This window comes from Saccopteryx bilineata, chromosome 6 (genome assembly GCF_036850765.1).
Source record: "Saccopteryx bilineata isolate mSacBil1 chromosome 6, mSacBil1_pri_phased_curated, whole genome shotgun sequence".
Taxonomy (NCBI): Eukaryota; Metazoa; Chordata; class Mammalia; order Chiroptera; family Emballonuridae; genus Saccopteryx; species Saccopteryx bilineata.
Window position 1 is genome coordinate 133160013 of NC_089495.1, and position 18422 is coordinate 133178434.

An 18422-nucleotide genomic window follows, 5' to 3' on the forward strand; every position below is an offset into this window, starting at 1 on the left:
GCTGCCATGTAGGAGGCAGGGGCTGGACATGAGACCCCACAGACACCAGGACCCTCAGAAGGGCACTCTCCGTGAACGAGTTGGCTCGGGACACAAGAAAGTTTATCTGTCTCCACATGGTCTCAACCTGGGAGGATGGCCGGACCCTGGACCTCATCTAGGATTGAGGCTAGAATTTATAACACATGAGTGGTTTGGGAATCTGGGTAAGGAACTGCATTTGTTTATAATGACTAAAAATTTTAGAGTAGGGATCCACAGCATAAGACAAGAGCAACACAGCAGGCAGATTTTAAAAACAATAAACACAATGAATACAAATGAAAAATATACTCCTTGAAACAATCAATGTAATGGACAGATTACACAGTCAATTAGACATCACTGAAGAGAGACAGTGCCTGCTGGACGGCAGGTCTGAGGAAATTCATGGAAAGCACATGGATGGAGAGAGGACATGGAGGCAACTGAAGAGGATGGGGAACATGGGGATCCCACGCTCCTCTACGAGAGAACTGAGAGAATGGAGTCACGTTTGAATTGAAAATGGTTTGTTGTTTTCAAGAAATGATGAAATGCCTGACCAGGTGGTGGCACAGTGGATAGAGCAGGGGTCCCCAAACTTTTTACACAGGGGGCCAGTTCACTGTCCCTCAGACCGTTGGAGGGCCAGACTATAAAAAAATTATGAACAAATCTCTATGCACACTGCACATATCTTATTTTAAAGTAAAAAAAACAAAACGGGAACAAATATAATATTTAAAATAAAGAACAAGTAAATTTAAATCAACAAACTGACCAGTATTTCAATGGGAACTATGCTCCTCTCACTGACCACCAATGAAAGAGGTGCCCCTTCCAGAAGTATGGCGGGGGCCAGATAAATGGCCTCAGGGGGCTGCATGTGGCCCGTGGGCCATAGTTTGGGGACCCCTGGGATAGAGCATCAAACTGGGACATGGAGGACCCAGGTTCAAAACCCTGAGGTCACCGGCTTGAGCATGGACTCATCTCATTTGAGCACAGGGTTGCTGGCTTGAGCAAGGGGCCACTTGGTCTGCTGTAGCCCCCTGGTCAAAGTACATATGAGAAAGCAATCAACGAACAACTAATGTGCTACAACAAAGAATTGATGCTTCTCATGTCTCTTCCTTCCTGTCCGTCTGTCCCTGACTCTCTCTGTCACATACACACACACAAAAAGAATTGTTGATGGAAGACAGGAATTCTCCTGTGCAGAAATTATTAGAAAGACTGGGACAAAAATAAAAATAACACTACTGTAATTTTTGTAAGTGTAAAAAAAGTCACACTATTGCCCTGGTCAGATAGCTCAGTTGGTTAGAACATCATCCCGAAACACAGAGGTTGCCGGTTTGATCCCCAGTCAGGGCACGTACAGGAACAGCTCAATGTTCCTGTCTCACTCTTTTTCCTTTCCTCTCTCACTAAAATTAATAAATTAAAAAAAAAAGTCACACTATTGATAAGTATAAATGGCACAAGCCAGAAGCCCGGGGGGAGGGGAGAGAACATGGCCCAAGAGTGAGGTCATGGCACAAATGTGGAAACATGGAGGCTCCTACATGAGACTTGAGGTGCTGGGAGCAGGTGTCATGGAGAGGCTGCGAGTCCATGGCATGAGATACACTGATCCGAAGTGCCCCTGTGCCAGCACCCACTGTCTCCTGGGACACGCCACACTCTGCCCTGCAGGTCTTGTGCACCCTGTGGCGAGCTCCTTCTGCTGTGACAATGGGCAGCTGTTGGTCCTTCTCTACAACGTTGTGCCTTCACATGTGTCTACCTCCCTGTCTCAGTTTCACCGTCTGTGCTGGTGGAATGGGGCTCAGTGCCACTCCTGCTCACGGCATCCTAGAACAGCAGCTGCCACACACGCTCAGTGATGCTCAGCTTGTCCTTAGCATTATGTGCGTCAGGGCAAAGGGCATGTCAACATCCGTACCTTCCACGTGGATGAAGACATTTTCAGAGAGGACTGTGCTGTGTGTCTCCTGGACTGAGTCCCGTGGGCTTTTCCTCTAACGGGGAAAGTGTTAAATCAACACTGTTCTTAACGTCCCCAAAGTCTGTCCTCCAGCTTCCAGCCTGAGAATGCAGAGGTCCAGCTGGGTCAGTTGTCAGAGCTATCCTTGGCTCCTCTGTCCATGTACCTGCCCTTCACGGCTGACCCCAGGTGTTCCATCCTCAGGACAGTAATCTGCTCCTGACATCCTGCTGAAAACACCAGCCTTCCAGAGACAGATGGGATTCAGAGGGCACCTTTTACCTCCCGAAGGGGCACAGCGGATCTCGCAGAAGCCCTGCCCCTGCATGTTAAAGCACAATGATGTCTGGCCTGACCTGTGGTGGCGCAGTGGATGGAGCGTCGACTTGGAAATGCTGAGGTCGCCGGTTCGAAACCCTGGGCTTGCCTGGTCAAGGCACATATGGGAGTTGATGCTTCCTGCTCCTCCCCCCCTTCTCTCTCTGTCTCTCTCCTCTCTCTCTCTCCCCCCCCCCCTCTCCTTTCTAAAAAATGAATAAAAAAGGCTTATCTTTAAAAAAAAAAAAAAAAAGCACAATGATGTCTGTAATAGTCGTGTGAAGTCACTCTACCACGGTCCCTCTTGGGAGCCCTGGGAGGTGGCACTACTATGAAGCCTGTTCTGCATGTGAGAAAACAGTGTGAGCATCTGTCTGGGTACATGGAAGGTCCCCAGTTTGACCCAAGTTCACAGGACCCCAGAGTCTGCTCCAGCAACACCATGCCTGGCCTGTGGCAGCACGAACACCTTGCTGGTCTCTGCAGGAGACATGGCTCATGGCTCTGGGGTTCTCAGTGGTCAGTCTGCCCGTCCACCTGCATGAGCCCTCGTGAGCAGCATCACTGGACCCTGCCTGCAGTTACTAGATGCTGGACCTCTTCCCCCAGGAAGACCACCTGGATCGAGTGGGCTGGCCTCATCAGCAGTTCCGTCACCTGTGCCCTCCCCTTACCCTCTGACCATCCTATGCCCTCTGGGCCAAGCCTCACCAGCTGCCAATCTTCTGTCCATAGGAGGCAAGTTTATCCCTAGATTTGTTACCATGGCTTCCAGCCATGAAGCTGCAGCACATCAAGTAACGACACGTGGTCCAGTGGACGCAGTGACCCAGGCAGGGCCAAGGGCACCTCTGCAGGTCCATCCCTGACGGTACTCTAGGGGGATGGCTTGACTTCCTCTGCCACTTATCCTATTTTATTTATTTTTCAATGTTTATTTTGTTGATTTTATAAAGTGAGAAAGGGGGAGAGAGAGAGGGAGATAGGAATATGAATCTGTTTTCGTATGTGCCTTGACTGGGGATTGAACTGGCAACTTCTGTGCTTTAGGACGATGTTCTAACCAACTCAGCTATCCAGCTGGATCAACTTATTCCTCTAAAAATGCCTTCTGTCCTTTGCTATGGGAAGCACTGCCATGTCGCACATGTGTGACAGGTCTTTGTGACGGCTTTCCCCTCTCCGCTGTGGGGTCCTCCTCGCTCCCACCTGCCATCCAAACATAAGTAGCTTTGCTGTTGATGCCATCACGTCTTCCAGGTGAGGTGTGCCACCTGCACGTTGCCCGTGGCGGCAGCTGGACCTTGAGAGGCACGCGGTTCAGGAAGGTCACCAGGTCACTGACGGCAGACAGAAGCCCTGACACCGTGGATGATCTTCCTTGGCGCCTTAATGAGGTAGAGGTCAGGAGGTCAGGCACCGTGACAGAGGCTGTGCCCGCTGACCCTGGTTCAGTCATGACGTGCCTGTGGCCTCACGTATGCAAATGGGCTGTGGGTTCAGAGCTTGGCAGTCGAGTTGGTTTACTGCCTGTGAGGGTGAGAAGTTCTGTAAAAATGCTGCGTGGGGTTCATGCACACCCATCTCCACGCTCTCAGCTCCCAAACAAGGGAAACCGTCTGTGGTGACAATGCCCACGGAGTTGGAGAGGACACCTGAGCCCATCTGCAAAGCGGATAGCAGGCAGACAGGCAGGACTCCCAAGTGAGGACACACCCTGAGGCCTGGAACTCACGTGGATCCAGGTGGCCATGTCCATGAAACACAAGTTTCCTGTTCATCCTCCAGCTCCTGCCATGGCCTGAACGTGGCTGTGACACCCAACTTTGACAAAGCGCTGGCTCGCGGGCACTGGGCATGCAGGGCTCCAGGCAGTGGCCGAGCGCACGTTCTGTGTCTGTGCCGTGACCATGGGGAGGTGGTGCAGGAGTGCTCAGATACACGCGTGCCTGTCTCCCCGTGCCAGTGACCTCTCGCAGGGACACTCCCTCCAGGACCATGCAGGCTTGGTCCACGTGTGCGGTTTGCGCTGTTCTGCGCAGAATTAACCACTGCGTCTGCTTCCATGTTGTGAATGCCAAACCACAGTTTCCTATGAAAAGTACAATATTTTCATGCCCCTTTTGCACGCAAGATATCATCAAATTGAAACTCAAGTGTCTTGAAATAGAAAAACAGCGGCTATAATGGAAGTTCTCTGAACGAAGTTCCCGTGGCCGACTGGTCAGATAACCGCACTGGCCCCGACGCCAAACCACATGAAAAATATGACCTTCTGGGTGAGTTCCTTTTTCTAAAAGGGATAAATATCGTTGAAAGCCATTTGGTTAATTCACGATCCAGCCATGTATGCGCCACCAGGCCAAGCTGGCCCTGTGTCCTCCTGCCTGGTGGCCCAGGGGGACGGGGCGTGAAGACGCGCTGCTGCCCACTCAGTGGGTCAGTGGGGTGAGCCTTGGTTCTGCCCCATTTCAGGTTTTCTCCCAGGCTGGCGGCCACGTTCTTCCGTCTCCCAAGTCTGGGCCACATGGGTCTGGCCTTGGGTGCTTCCCGTCCACAGACTCAGGCACCCCAACATGGACGATGCCCCAGGTGCGTCCAGCCCCACGGGGCCCCAGGGCCTCCCCAGGCTCCATCTCTGGGCTCTGCTCTCAGACTTGTCAATGAAGATGTGGTTTTCTGGTGGCTCCTGGCTGAATGTCTGTGTCCCCTAAATGCACACGTTGAGACCTCATGCCGAGTGTGATGGCAGCAGGCGGTGTGGCTCTTGGGGGGCTGGGGTCCGGGGGTGGTGCCTTCATGAGAGGGCCCCAGAGGGCCCCACCCCTTCTGCCATGAGAGGGGAGTGCGAAAAGGCGCCCTCACGGGCCCTGACCCTGCCGGCGCCTCGATCCTGGACTCCGCCTTGGGGACTGTGGTGGCTATAGCGGCCGGCAAACCGAGAGCCTGGCTGTTTGTGGTCAGTTCCACTGTCTCTGTTGTCAATGACTGAATAGGAGAGTTCCCACAGGGGACACATGTTTAAAAGAATCAAGGACAACACAGGCCCATCTCACTCCGAGTCTTGGGAAATTAACTGTCCTTTGGAGACCAGCTCCTGACCCAGGAGGGCTGCCTTTGTCAGCACCATGACAGGTCTGGTTGCATTCCCGTGACCCACCGTTCTGAGCTCCAAACAGGAGAGGCCGGCAGCCTGCGGCCCGGCGAGCAGCAGTGCACCCACCAGGGACAGCAGTGAGGGTCCGAGCTCCAAATGCCTCTCTTAATAAACCTCAATGTTAACTACACACAGGGGTGGCACATAGGGTAGTGCACAAGCAGGACACGCACAGTCCCCCTGAGGACGATGCAACTGAGGGGACAGGACGGGACAGGGAGCGGGTCACCCTGCAGAGAGGCCAGTGTTGTGCCCTGACTTCTTACAGGGGCTGAGCTCTGCCCCCCTGTCCCCACCCCACTCAGAGGACACTGATCTGCCTGGAGGCGCTGAGCAGTTGGCAGCGCTGTTGGTTGTCAGAGGGTAAGGAAAGTGGTACATGCCGTTGGCGCAGTCCACGTCGTCCCCACCACTGGAGACATGGTCACTGCGAGGACCTCACTGAGCACATGTGAGGCAGCGCTCTGAGCAGGAGAACGGCGATCCCAGGGTTCACACCTGCTTGTCAGCTGCCCAGCATGCCCGGGTTTGGTCACAGAGCCGTCATCACTGACGGTTACAGACACGTGCAGGCTGTGTGGGGGTTGGGGGCAATGGAGGGCGTGGGCTTACCAGGACCATGTGGCCGGTGGAGATGTCCATGTTGGGTGGTGCCGGCTCCTCAGACCAGGATGAAGTGCTGCTCCGAGCGGAAGGGCTGGGCATTGGGCCGTCGCTGAACTGCGAGGATATGCTGTTGACGCGTGATGCATGCGGGGCCTCTGGGCGGTCGGACGTGCGCACGGCCATGCGCTGACGGCACAGCTCCTGGAAGACAGCGGGAGATGCGGGGGTCAGCACCCACCTGGCCCCATGGGCCTTCTCACCTCTGCTCTTCCTCAGCCAAACCCGAGTGAAGCGAATCACTTGTGGTCTGACACACACAGAATATACACACAGATTCACAGAAAGGGGCCACCGGCCGACTCTGTGGTCACACACAAGTGTCCTCAGAGCTATGTGTCCTGCAGACTGAATTGGTATCTCTCCTTTCCTGTTAGGACGTGGGCTGTGGTGTGGGAAATGGCGATTTTACACTGTGTCCTGAAATATGAAAATTGGTACCACAGTTAAGGTGTTCAGGAAAAAAGTACCTTCTTTTTGGTTCTTCCCTTCCTACCTCCCCCCGAAACAACACCAAACTTATAAATGCTCCCACGGCAGAGAATGAGTCAAGGCACTTGTGAAAAGAAAGCATGTGGCTGATGTCCCAGGTGACCAAAGACAACATGTTTCTTTTAAGTGGGTCTTAGGGTGACGGCCTGTGGAAGTGTCAGTCAGGTCTCTGATAGCCCCTGGGCTTGTCCACAGGTGAAACTCAAACATGCTGTGGCCAGAAGACATGACCAGGGAGGACGTGGCCAGGGAGGACATGGCCTCACACAGCCCTGGCCTCCAGTGCTCAGATTTGAGGGCCACAAACCACTGACTGACCTTAGGGGTTAGCTGACTGCTCCCTGGTACATCTGCATAATGACACGGTGTTTGAAAGTATTCTAACAGTCGTGATGTGAGTTCCCTGGTTTGTGCAGTGACAGCACCTCTGTAACCAGGGCCTGCGAAGTCAACACCATCAGGAGGAAGGGAGTGCGAGAGACTGAGCTCCAGAGGAGGGAACAGGCGTCATGGAAGAGGGAGAGCATCTGCGAGCCCCTGTCCTGAGTGCCCCCCTTGTCATCACAGTGGCATCAGGGAGGTCACACCCCACCTGCCCCACCAGGGTGTGTCAAGGGTCTGTCAGCCACCAGGGTGGCAGGGGAGGACCTCGACACGGACACGAGTTCCTCTTCCATCTCACCGGTTGCTGTTCTCCTTGGTGGTGAGGGTCCCATAACGCCAGCCAAGGCCACACAGAACAGCCCAGCTCAGCTCAGCCCTCCTGGACACACGCCGTGCCCCCAGCACACTGCCCCGCCCTCAGCACACTGCCCCAGGGCCCCGTGACAGCCCTGCCCCTTCTGGCCTTCAGGGTGGAGCCCCATGTGGTTACATGTCCTACACGAACCCTCAGCCCCACTAGAGTAGCAAGTTGTGGAGGACTGCCATGGGTGACCAAGGACAGAGGGCACAGAGGTGAACTCAACAAGAAATGATGCTACAGGGCAGGATCCCCCACACAAGGGGATGCGGAGGAGATTAAAGCTTTGCTCAAGGGCTCAGGGGCCTCCAAGTGGCTTTTCAACAATGAGTTTGTAAAGAATTCACTCAAGGTTTCTCAGAATCTTCAAGACAAGAACAAGTCCAGACACGGGTGATTTTAACAAGGGGGATGGTTCTAGGAATAAGTCATATTCCAGTTACACATGGGGGGTGTCACCTGGTTTGGGAAAAGGCGCCCCAGAAAGTGTTTTTGCAGTAATTTTGATGGCTCAGTATGGTTCTAGAAAAAGAACACGTCCAACCGAGCTGTGACCATAACCTGGCTTAGGCTCAGGGGTCAGGATGTGGCCCGAGAGGGTGCTGCTCAGGGGAGACCATGAGATGTTTGAGGTTCACTCACTCAAAATAAAACACCCAGTAGCTCCTGTGAACCCTGTGACCACTGAATGTAGGACAAGGAAGCCGGTGATCTCCCTTCCACGACCCCGTGGGCAGAGTGCCCTGAGCCTTTGTGGCCAGGCTGCCCACTGACCACGGCAAGTGACGGTCTAAGCCTAGAAGTGACAGCACAGGTGTTGGGAAGGCAGACGAGGTTCACGTGTGGAAAGGGCATGGCCGCAAGAAAGTCCATAAGAGTCAGTCCGCGGACTGGCAGAGAGTCAGCACCACCAAAGCCAGGATGGACCTCCTAGCCATGCCCGCCCTGGAGGGCTGCGCAGAGCGAGGATAGTCCTGAGGGGGCGCGGGGTTTCAGAGTCAAGGCGCTACCGATTGTCCCCTACCTCCTCATGTGACAGATGGTTTGGGCTGAGGCAGAGACCCTGCGAAGCACAGGGGTTTGCAGCCACCCTGGGGCTGGCCCAGCCTCTCATGCCTGCCTGCACTCTTCCCTGACACTCTGAGCTATTCCTGTAGGTCTTTATTTTAAAAAACAAACAAACAAAAAACCATTTTTATAACAGAGGCAAGCGGAGACAAAAGACCCAGGAAGACTCAGCCCCGCCTGCACCAACAGCAAGGAGGACTCTACAGGGGGCACCTGGACTTCGGAGAGGACATGGGAACCATGCGGTCCTTCTAGTCAGTCCCTTCAGGTTGATGAGTTTGTAGATTAGTAACAGAACTTCCGTAGTTTGCCCATCCCCTTACTATTATTTAGACATTAAAAATGTCTAAGAAAAAATAAACTTGTCTTTAGAAAAGAGAAAAAATGCAGACTGGCACCTGACTCGTGGTCTGCCAGGGTCACGGAGACTAGCCCATGGCTCTGGACTCTCTGGGGTCAACCGCTGTGTGGAGGTGAGTTCCGTACCGCACAGGCCTGAGCTCGGCTCACAGGCTTGGGGAGCCTGCCGGCCAACCTCAGGCCATGGGCCCTGCCCCCCACGGGTGGCTGGCTGGGGCCGTATTCTTCATTTTAACAGTGCCGTCTCTTCCTGAGAGGCAATCACAGCCCACACGGTGACAAATGAAGATGTGGTCCTGCCGACCCCGGGCAACAGCTGTACGAGCAAGCAGACTGCATGAACATCCATTTAAAGTGCAATTTGCAGTTTGCACATCCGCTCCTGCAACGTGGGGACCGTCAGGCCCAAGCACTTCCCTGCTTTTTGGGCTGGCCACTTAATATCCAGAGGTCGGCCTTATGTGTCCCAGGGGACAGGAACATCTGCGTGACAGTTGCTGCCGTCACCACAGCATGTGTCCTGTGAGTCTGTTCTGTCCGGCGAGTTGACTGCATGGAGCCATGCTCATCTGTGAGGGTGCTCTCCTGGTGTGGAGCTGGTTGGTGGTGCAGAATTAACCGCACAGCCACATGCTGGGACACGGGTAGGGAAGGGCCCAATTCTGTTTCCAAATTTTCCTGATTTATGATCCTGGCATTGAGCAAAAAGGCTCAATGACACAAATTCCCAGGTAGAGGTTCTGGAGATCTGTAAAGGAAATTGTCAGCTACTCAGGCCCATCTGAGATGCTGACTGACAACAGGAGCCAGTGTGGTCTTTGCGCCCCCACTTCACTATGTACTGCTTCTCCGGCCCATGCCCTCCCCACGCCACAGCCGGCCCTGGCACAGGGCGCTCTGGTCATTATGTCCTCACTTGGCTGGACAGGAGAGGAAGGATCTTCATTAAACAAATCTTATATGATGTTTGAGAGCCAGCCTGACTCCCTTACGTGAGGTGACCGTGTGTGTGTAAGCTGAGACAGCCTCTCAGATAAGACGGTCCTGGGCTTGCAGCCTGAGGACCTCCGGTTTACAAAGCCAATCACGATCCTTGTGGAGTCGCTGGTTGGACTCAACACCCGGAGGAAGTGATTCTGCAGGAAGAGGACTGGGGCTTTAACCAATGAGTGTTCTGGTGACAGACCCACATGGGGTCAGCCAGCAAGCATACTCCTTTTCATGGCTCCTTGCTCGGGCCATCCTGTCCCCTGCAGACAGAGCACATGAGGGCTAAGACGTGCTGGGCAGTGCCCGTGGCAGGCCTGGCGCCCCTCCCAGCGTACAGACACAGGACGCCTTCAGTTATGAGTCTCCTGCCGGGAGGCTGACCATGTCTGTTTTTCTTTCTCAGTCTGAAGCCCACTCTTCAGCAGACAGGAGAAAGCCAACAGCAGTGTAAACTGAAAGATGTTTTTCCCAGAGAGCAAGAGGGCAAAGCACTTATCTTCGGCCCACGGTGTCCTGTGTTCCCAGGATGTCCTTGTCTTGTGATGTAGCCCTTCGCTGCATGGTACCTGCGCTGCACCTCCCAGCTGTCTGAACCCTCTCAGGTGTTGAGAAAGTCTGACCTCGTGCCCAGCAAGGACACACATGGGCTGTGGAACGTCAGCACGGCACTGAAGGCCTTCCATGGATGGCCGTCGTGAGCAATGGTAGGTTCTCAGGGCACCGGGATCTCAGTTGTAGAGAAAGCAGGCCTAGACGAACCAGGCCCGCAAGACCTCCATGTGGTCAAGAAGGCAAGGACTCGGGCCCATGCCGCCAGTCTGTGCCCCAGCTCTGCAACCTGACTGCGTGGCTCTGACTTAGCTTCCTGTCTGTAGAGTAGGGACAATGTAACTACTGCACTGAGCTGGGGTGAACACATGGGACACCCCCACATGATACTGGGCATGAAGTAAATGCAGGACTGTGAGCAGGCCTCCTCCTGGGCCAGGGCCCCTGACGAGACTCCTCCTTTTCAGACAGGAGCGGAGGTTCTACAGTGACTCTGGGTCTCGATCCCTGCCAGCGACAGGCCAGGTGAACCCCGTGGGATGACCGGCCACAGTCTTCAGCCAAAAGAACTCTCCCCACTAGGGTAATGGGTTTGCAAGAAGAAAAGAGCAGCCATGTTCAGGGTTCCCCTGAATGAAAATGCTCAGTCACAAAACAATCTGATCTGTGATGCTTGTGCCACACTATTTAAAAATATCCAAATGGCATATTGTTTGTCAAGAAAGGAAAACCATGAAGCTTGCAGTAGGCATGCACAAACCCTTCACCAAGAACACATGAAAGAGCTCCGTGCCCCTGGGGGCTGCCCCCGGCACGTGCAGACCCAGCAGGCACACAGAGCCTGCCTGCAGTGCATGCAAGACCTGCCAGGCACTGGCCCCTGCAGGGCGCCCCTCTCCCCATCTCGGTCCCTGGCAGGTTCCCTCAGGGTTCAACACAGGATTGGCTGAAGCCCAGAGAGCCTCACATTTTCAGGGAGAGTCCCCTGGGCTCAAGGATTCAGGCTAAGAAAACGAGGTCCACACCAGGTTCCGATCCCACTGCCCTCGTTTTCTGTTTGCTGGCCTGCTCGCTGCTGCACAGCTCCTGAGTGCTTTATCCTGTTTTACAACGCATTCTGCAGAACCAGTTGAATAGAATTCTGAGGGCAGAAACCCATCCATACACATAATGCAAATGCCTCATTCCTCAAACCTGCATCTGATGGGGGAGGGGACTGCGGAGTGGGGCTCGCTCTGAAGAGAAAGGACCTGTCGTTCCCAAATTCTGATGGAAGAAAGACCAAGCCCACAAAGACTTAAGAAAACCTCTGGGCGCCGTTTGGGGAACAATCAGAACAGAGCAGCGGTGGCCGAGAGTGTACACAAAGGCTGGCTGTGGGTTATTTGGGGACTGTAATTAGTGGTCGCAGGGCCACACTAAGGCTGGGCACAAAGCCCTGGAAAAAGAACTGGTTCATTAGGGTTCCCAGAGGGGCGAAGGCCAGTTACAGTGCAGACTGGACAAAACACTGAGAGTGAGAAAGAACCGGCTCTCTGGGGTCGGGGTGTCTGCAGCTCCACCGGCCTGTGGGGCATAGGCTCCGGCAGCCTTCTCTCGGCCTGGGCCTGCATGGAATCGCTGTGAGGCAGCACAGGGTGTGGGCTGACCCAGGAGAGAGCGCTGCCCCTGCAGAAGCATGTCTCCCGAGGGGAACACAGGGGCAAAGAACGTCTGAGAAGGCACTGGCCCATGCTGACTGACGCCTGACATAGGAAGGAGGGCCCCTGCCTTGGGAGCAGGGACAGGTGGGGTTTGGTTCACTTTGCTCAGTTGTGTTTTCTAGATTGGACACATATTGCTTTTGTGATAAGAGCAATTGAGGCAGGGCATGTTTAATGTACATAAAACTGTACGTTGAGTAGGATTAAAATGAAATGAAGTGTTTAGAAGGCACATGTGGGGAAAGTGTGGGGACACGGCCCCTGAGTGTCCACGTGGCCAGTACCTTCTCGAGAAGGGACAAGCCCGCCTCGTGGGACCACCCTCCTCATCCTTGCAGCTTTATTCGGGCTGATGTTCCATCACAAAGGTAGAGCTGACCCAGAAGGACCGTCCACGGTCCAGGCCAGCACGCTCGCTGTGAGCAGAACTCACGACGTGTTTGTGGGGGCAACTTACATAAACATCCTCAGGACAAACAGCTTATCTGGTCAATGTTGCTGTGGGGAAGGCTGGATGCGTGCTCAGAGGGTTCCCGTGTCCTGGGCCCCATGCGTCCTTATAGGAGGCTGGGGGTGGGGCAATGGCCACTCCTGAGTGGGAAAGAGGAATCCTCTGCCCCCTCCCACAGAGGTTGAAGCTACACCCGATCCACGGGGTGACCCCGTTCCTAGCCAGGGCCAGAGCGCTGTCCCTGGTGGAGGCTCTGTTCACAGCCCCATCTCACTTTTTGTGAATGGGTGGGTCACTGCTTCTCCTCCAGCAGGTTTTTTCAGTGATGCCCGGATAATGTTTAAATATGACTGACAGACAACATGTACATGTGCACCCACGCACAGGGACACGCACAAACAGGGAAGAAGTGTATTCCAGGGTGACCCCTCAGCCAGTGGAGAACTTGTGCAGGGCGGTAAGTCGTTGGGACCCTTCCGTGAGGCCCACGTGCCCCTCCTCCCCACCTAACCCTCTAATAACCACCTTGGCTGCCGCCCACGCTCCTGCTGTCAGATGGGCAGCTGCCTAACGCCAAGCACTGCATCCACAACGTCCAGACACTCACCAAACAATTCTGTGATAAACACTGTTTACCAAGCAGTGGTGAGTAATTTCTCCCCGTTTTGTAAGATGTTTTCTCAAAATAAAACTTAACAATATAGACACATTTTAACTAAGAGAAGTGAAAACAATTTTCTACACTCTAATTCTAGAACAGCCTGAGGGGTATGAAATCATAAGAGAAGGGCAGCTCCCCACCCCCACCCCGGGGCTCACTCTGCACCCTCCCAGCACACAGACTTCTCGCCACCGGGCTCGGATGGACGCCAGGCTGGCTAGTCCTCAGCTGTGGCCACATTAGCTGCACCTGAGAACAGAGGCCATGTCTGTGTCTCCCATCTGCCTCGGTACTGAGCGCAGCTTGGACGATGTGCACCGAGGCCCAGGGCCCCACACTGAGTGGCGGCCACCAGGCCACCTGCACGCCAGGCGTGCTGACTGGGGACCCGGACTGCGGTCCTGCTGCCAAAAGCTCGGGCTTTCTCCTCCAACAGGTGAGGCTGCTCCTCCAGCGATGGCTCTCAGTGCATCGCTCTCTACAGGTTTATGGCGCAGCAGAAACGAGTCTCACCAGACAGGCAGCTGGCGTTTGCCTGCAGGTGAGGCTCCGAAGGGGACTCTGGTCAGCGCCAAACCAGATGTTTCCGATGTGCCCACACCGGCAGGCTGCATCCACTAGAGTCAAGGACACGCATTCTCTTCATTTCTGTGGCTGCTGAGAACATGGGGATGAAACCAGGGCAAAGCGGCCAAAATAGAAACAGGAAGGAAGTACGTCACTTCCACGAGCGTCTTTCTCCTGAGGCCCACGTTCAGTGTGCGCGCCGGTCACTGTCTGCAATGTGTTAGCGCAAAGTTGGACTTCAGATGCATGGGGGAGCATGTCAGTCCCGCACAGCCTCCGGTTACTCCCTGCAGGAGGTCTCAGCCACAACTCCAAGACCCTGCCTGGCCCAACGGTGAGATTCCTATCTTCCTGGACCTCCCGCGGCTGATGACTCAGGTTCCCACAGAGTCAGTGACGCCTTTGAAGTTTCGGGAGGAACTGACATCCCTGAGCCAAGGCAGCACTGACCCCACGGGCATTCCCAGCCACAGCAGACACTCTGGACTAGAGCTCACTTCCTCCGAGCAGCGGCACCGGCCTGGGCCCTGAATGAATAGCTGTTTCTACAGGAAACGTGTGTCTCCTTCCTGGTCTCCTTCTTGAGTGAGAGGTGATGAATTATCATCATCTGTCCTCATTGCATCATCCCCGTTGTCAATACCCATGATGCCTGCCTTCACCTACAGCTTCTGAGGCTGACTGCTCTGGGTGGGGGGGTCACAGGCATGGCTGTCAGATGCTGATGGCCCCTCCCAGACCAGTGAGACTCAGACTCCCTTGCTCACTCAGGTCAATGTATCGATTAAGTCCATGGAGCCCCTGCAGGTCCCCTGCTAGGTGCTACACTTCTGTCACCAGGGAGCCCAGGGAGAGAGGACAGACAGGACAGGCGGGCACACTGAGCTCTGAACCCAGGTCCACCGTGGCCCGCACCAAAGAACTGGTAACTCTTCATACAAGACTAATGATGGATATACAACTCCAGGTTTGAAGGGTAAGACAAGGGCAGAGGGAACGGGGCCCTGGGGTTTGGAGCAGTGGGGTTGTCCCAGCAGGCAGAGGCCAGGGAGGGTGTGGGGTCCATGCAGGCCAGCAGATGGGGTGATCTAGGCGACGGAGCAGAGTGGGGGGCTTCCAGAGTTGGGGCAGCCACACAAAGGTGCAGAGACAGAAAAGCACAAGGGTGTTCTGGCTGTGAAGGCCCGGCGGCAACACAAAAGATATTCACGTCTTTCCATTTTGCAGTGGTGGCCTAATTAAGGCAAAGGGCAGGGTGGGGGTGGTGTGGGGGGCCCGAGGCTGGACCGGGCTGGCTGGGGGGCGAGTCCCCAAGCAGCTGCTTCTGTGTTTCCAGAAACCGCACATCATCTGGGGCCCAATTATTCCCGCTGAAGCAGACGTGATTGGAAACTGAGCTGCCTGGTGTCGGCACGTGCTGAGGTATCCAACGGGACACAGTAGCCATAGTGGGTGACACGAGCACGCCACTTTTCATCTCAGTTTCCTCATCTGTGGAATGAAGAGCTGTGACCTCCAAGTCCTGGGAGTGCTTCTAGAAGGCTGCTGTCCACCACCAAGAGGAGACCAGAGTCTGTACCTGGAGGGGCAGCTGCCATGGCCAGTGGTCCCCAAGTAAAACCAGTGAGGGGGTGCCCTGCATTCAGGAGGGAGGTTGTGGAAGTGAGCTCTGTGGGTTAGGGAGGATCCCAGAGAGACCGTGCATGGGGGACCCTGAGTATGGTGGCAGGGGACAAGAGCCAGGAATGACACAGGGACTGGCTCAGCTTCACGGCTTCACTGGGAGTCAATTTGAAACCCATGGACACAACATGTACCTGGAAACCCATCTCCAGGTGCAGCAGCTGGGGTGGGACTGCTGGGAGCAGAACGCACAGGGCTCAAGGTCAGAAAAGGAGTGATTCAAATGCAGCTGACAGTGGGATCTGAGGTGCTTGCCGGTCCCTCATGCTTTACATCCATGTCCGTGGGTCCCTGGACGCCCAGCACTTGTATTCTCCATGGACGTGGAGAAGAAAGCCGGGGAGGGAGACTGCTGACTGGGCAGATGGGTGTTTATTGTGTGTGAGCTCCCTTCCAGCTGCTGGTTTTGTTTCACAAACAAACCTGCATTTTCCCTCCCACTCAAACACATCTTGGTTTCTGGCGAAAGTCTATGTTTCACACGTCTAGGAAAGGTGTGATGCCAGAAATATTCCTTTTTTTTGAGAGAGAGAGAGAGACAAGAAAGAAGAGATGAGAGGCATCAACTCATAGTTGTGACACCTTAATTGTTCATTGATTGCTGCTTGTATGTGCCTTGGGGGGGGGGGCTCAAGCCGAGCCACTGACCCCTTGTTCAAGCCAGCAATTTTGGGGTCATATCTATGATCCCACGCTCAAGCCAGCGACCTCGAGGTTTTGAACCTGGGACCTCAGCATCCCAGGTTGACACACTATCCACTGCACCACTATGGGTCAGGCCCAGGAATACTCCTTTACAGGTAGTGCTGGACTTATGACCATGATTGGTTCCGACAGACCAGTTGTAACATGATTTGGTCATAAGTTGAGTAGGCTATATGTACAGTACTGTGAAATGATGTTATAAAAGTCTTTAAATCATATTTTATCTTAATTTTCTTTCATTATTGTTATTATATCTTTTCTTTGTTCATTTTATGCCATTTGTATCATCCCTACACCATTTTGTTACTTATTTTTACATTCGTCAGGTTTAAGTAAAACACTGCATTACCAGTACAACTCGTTTAATATTTGCAAAGACAATTTCCTCTTGGTAGACATCTTGGGAGGGGTTTGATGAAAAATATCCAAGACACAAAACACAAATTGCTGTACCGAGTCTGGGATACAGTTGAAATGGTGCACGTGGAGATGGTAGTGCTGCTGGAAGCTGGTCAGCACTGTTGTATGCCCAGCTGGGCAACGCTTGTGCTGCCAGACACAGAGCAGTCATGGTTAGCGACTGTGGTCATAAAGTCGAATGGTCGTAAGTTGCACAGGTCATAAGTCTATCAATATTTGTATTTGTTATTTGTCCACCTCATTTTTTTCACAAAAAATGAAAATGATAAAACACTTGTAAAACAAATCCAGCCTTTTCACATAATTAGAGGGTTTTTTTTTGTATTTTTCTGAAGTTAGAAGTGGGGAGGCAAAGAAACAGACTCCTGCATGCGCCTGACTAGGATCCACTGGGCATGCCCACCAGGGGGCGATGCTCTACCCATCTGGGGCATTGCTTGGTTGCAACCGGAGCCATTCTAGCGCCTGAGGTAGAGGCCATGGAACCATCCTCAGCACCTGGGCCAACTTTGCTCCAATGGAGCCCTGGCTACAGGAGGGGAAGAGAGAGATATAGAGAAAGGAGAGGGGGAAGGGCAGAGAAGCAGATGGGCGCTTCTTCTGTGTGCCCTGGCCCGGAGTTGAACCCAGGACTTCCACACGTTGGGTCAACGCTCTACCACTGAGCCAGCTGGCCAGGGCCCATAATTAGAGTATTTAAGTCCAGCTACATATTGAAACAGCCATCCTGTGCAAGTTAATAATCCCAGAATTTACCACATAAACTCTTAAATTGATTTGCAATTAAAGGTCATAAAGTCAAGCAAAGTTTAACTTCGAACTTCCCGTTTCTGTTGCAGAATCATGCATTTCAGGACCTGTGGCCTTGCTCATGAAAAGGCTGGTGAATTTTCCTTTTCCTGCTTTCCAAATAATCAGACACACAGACACCTAATTTAGCTGGTTGCATCACTGTTTACATTCAAAGTCCTTGAGAGAACACTTTGTCACAACTGACACCTTCCTAATGGGAGATGATTTGTCTGAGGATCTTGGACTTCCCGTAGAGAAAGAGCCCACCAGAATGAAAGAGCCCACCAGAATTCCTTCCGTAGTTATAGAGGCTCCAAGGAGAGTTCAGTATTCTAGCAACAAAGTTTAAGAACAGTTCTTTATTAATGGGGAAGAGAAATCCTACTATGTAGCTTTTCTAATGTAACAAAAAAGCTATGCCTGTTACATCCCTGAGAGGATGACCATGATGCAGACTTATTTCCACACAGATAGACCCACAACAGGTAAAAAACAGCCCTGTCTGTTCCTGAAATTCCATCATGACCCTCTTGGATCTGGCTCAGACTTACAGATGTATGTCTATCCTCCTCAGTGCAAACCTCAGCTCTAAGAATACTTTTCTGTCCTTTGCCCAAAACCCATGATTCCGCTTCACAGGCTTCATCCTCTCCCTGACACCCCGCCTCTTGTTCTCTCTCTCCGAGCCCTCTTGTTCTCTTCCTCTGGGAAGCCCGCCCTAACTATCACAGGCTCCCTGTGGACCATCAGAGCACTGCTTGTCTGGCCCTACACTCATTACAGTGTACACTCTAATACAAAATAAAGTTCTTTACTGTCCCTACTGTTTCACAAATGTGATTCCATCAGCAGAAATAAGCTCTCTGGAAAAACGACTTGCTGGATCACATCTAAGTTCATCTGTCCAGCCTTTCCAAGGGTCTCCCAAAAGTGACTCCCATGTCCACAGGATGTAGACACGGATGCTATCCCCAGCAACTGTAGCCATGGAGACTGTCCCCAGCAACTGCAGCCCTGGGGACCCACACACATGCCTGCGTGTCCTCCAGGCAGAACTCTAAATCCAACGCTGCTGCCGCCCAAGGCTGGG

At 53.4% G+C, this 18422-nt stretch overlaps 1 protein-coding gene across 2 annotated transcripts in view; it reads right to left on the minus strand.

The window, feature by feature from the left end:
* The window catches only part of PTPRN2 (protein tyrosine phosphatase receptor type N2), a 485678-nt gene that overhangs the window by 52967 nt on the left and 414289 nt on the right, over positions 1 to 18422 (minus strand). For both annotated transcript variants that reach the window (XM_066238054.1, XM_066238053.1), the window contains exon 14: positions 6099 to 6293. In XM_066238054.1, the coding sequence (XP_066094151.1) occupies positions 6099 to 6293 (195 nt within the window). The remainder of the gene's footprint in view (positions 1 to 6098; positions 6294 to 18422) is intronic.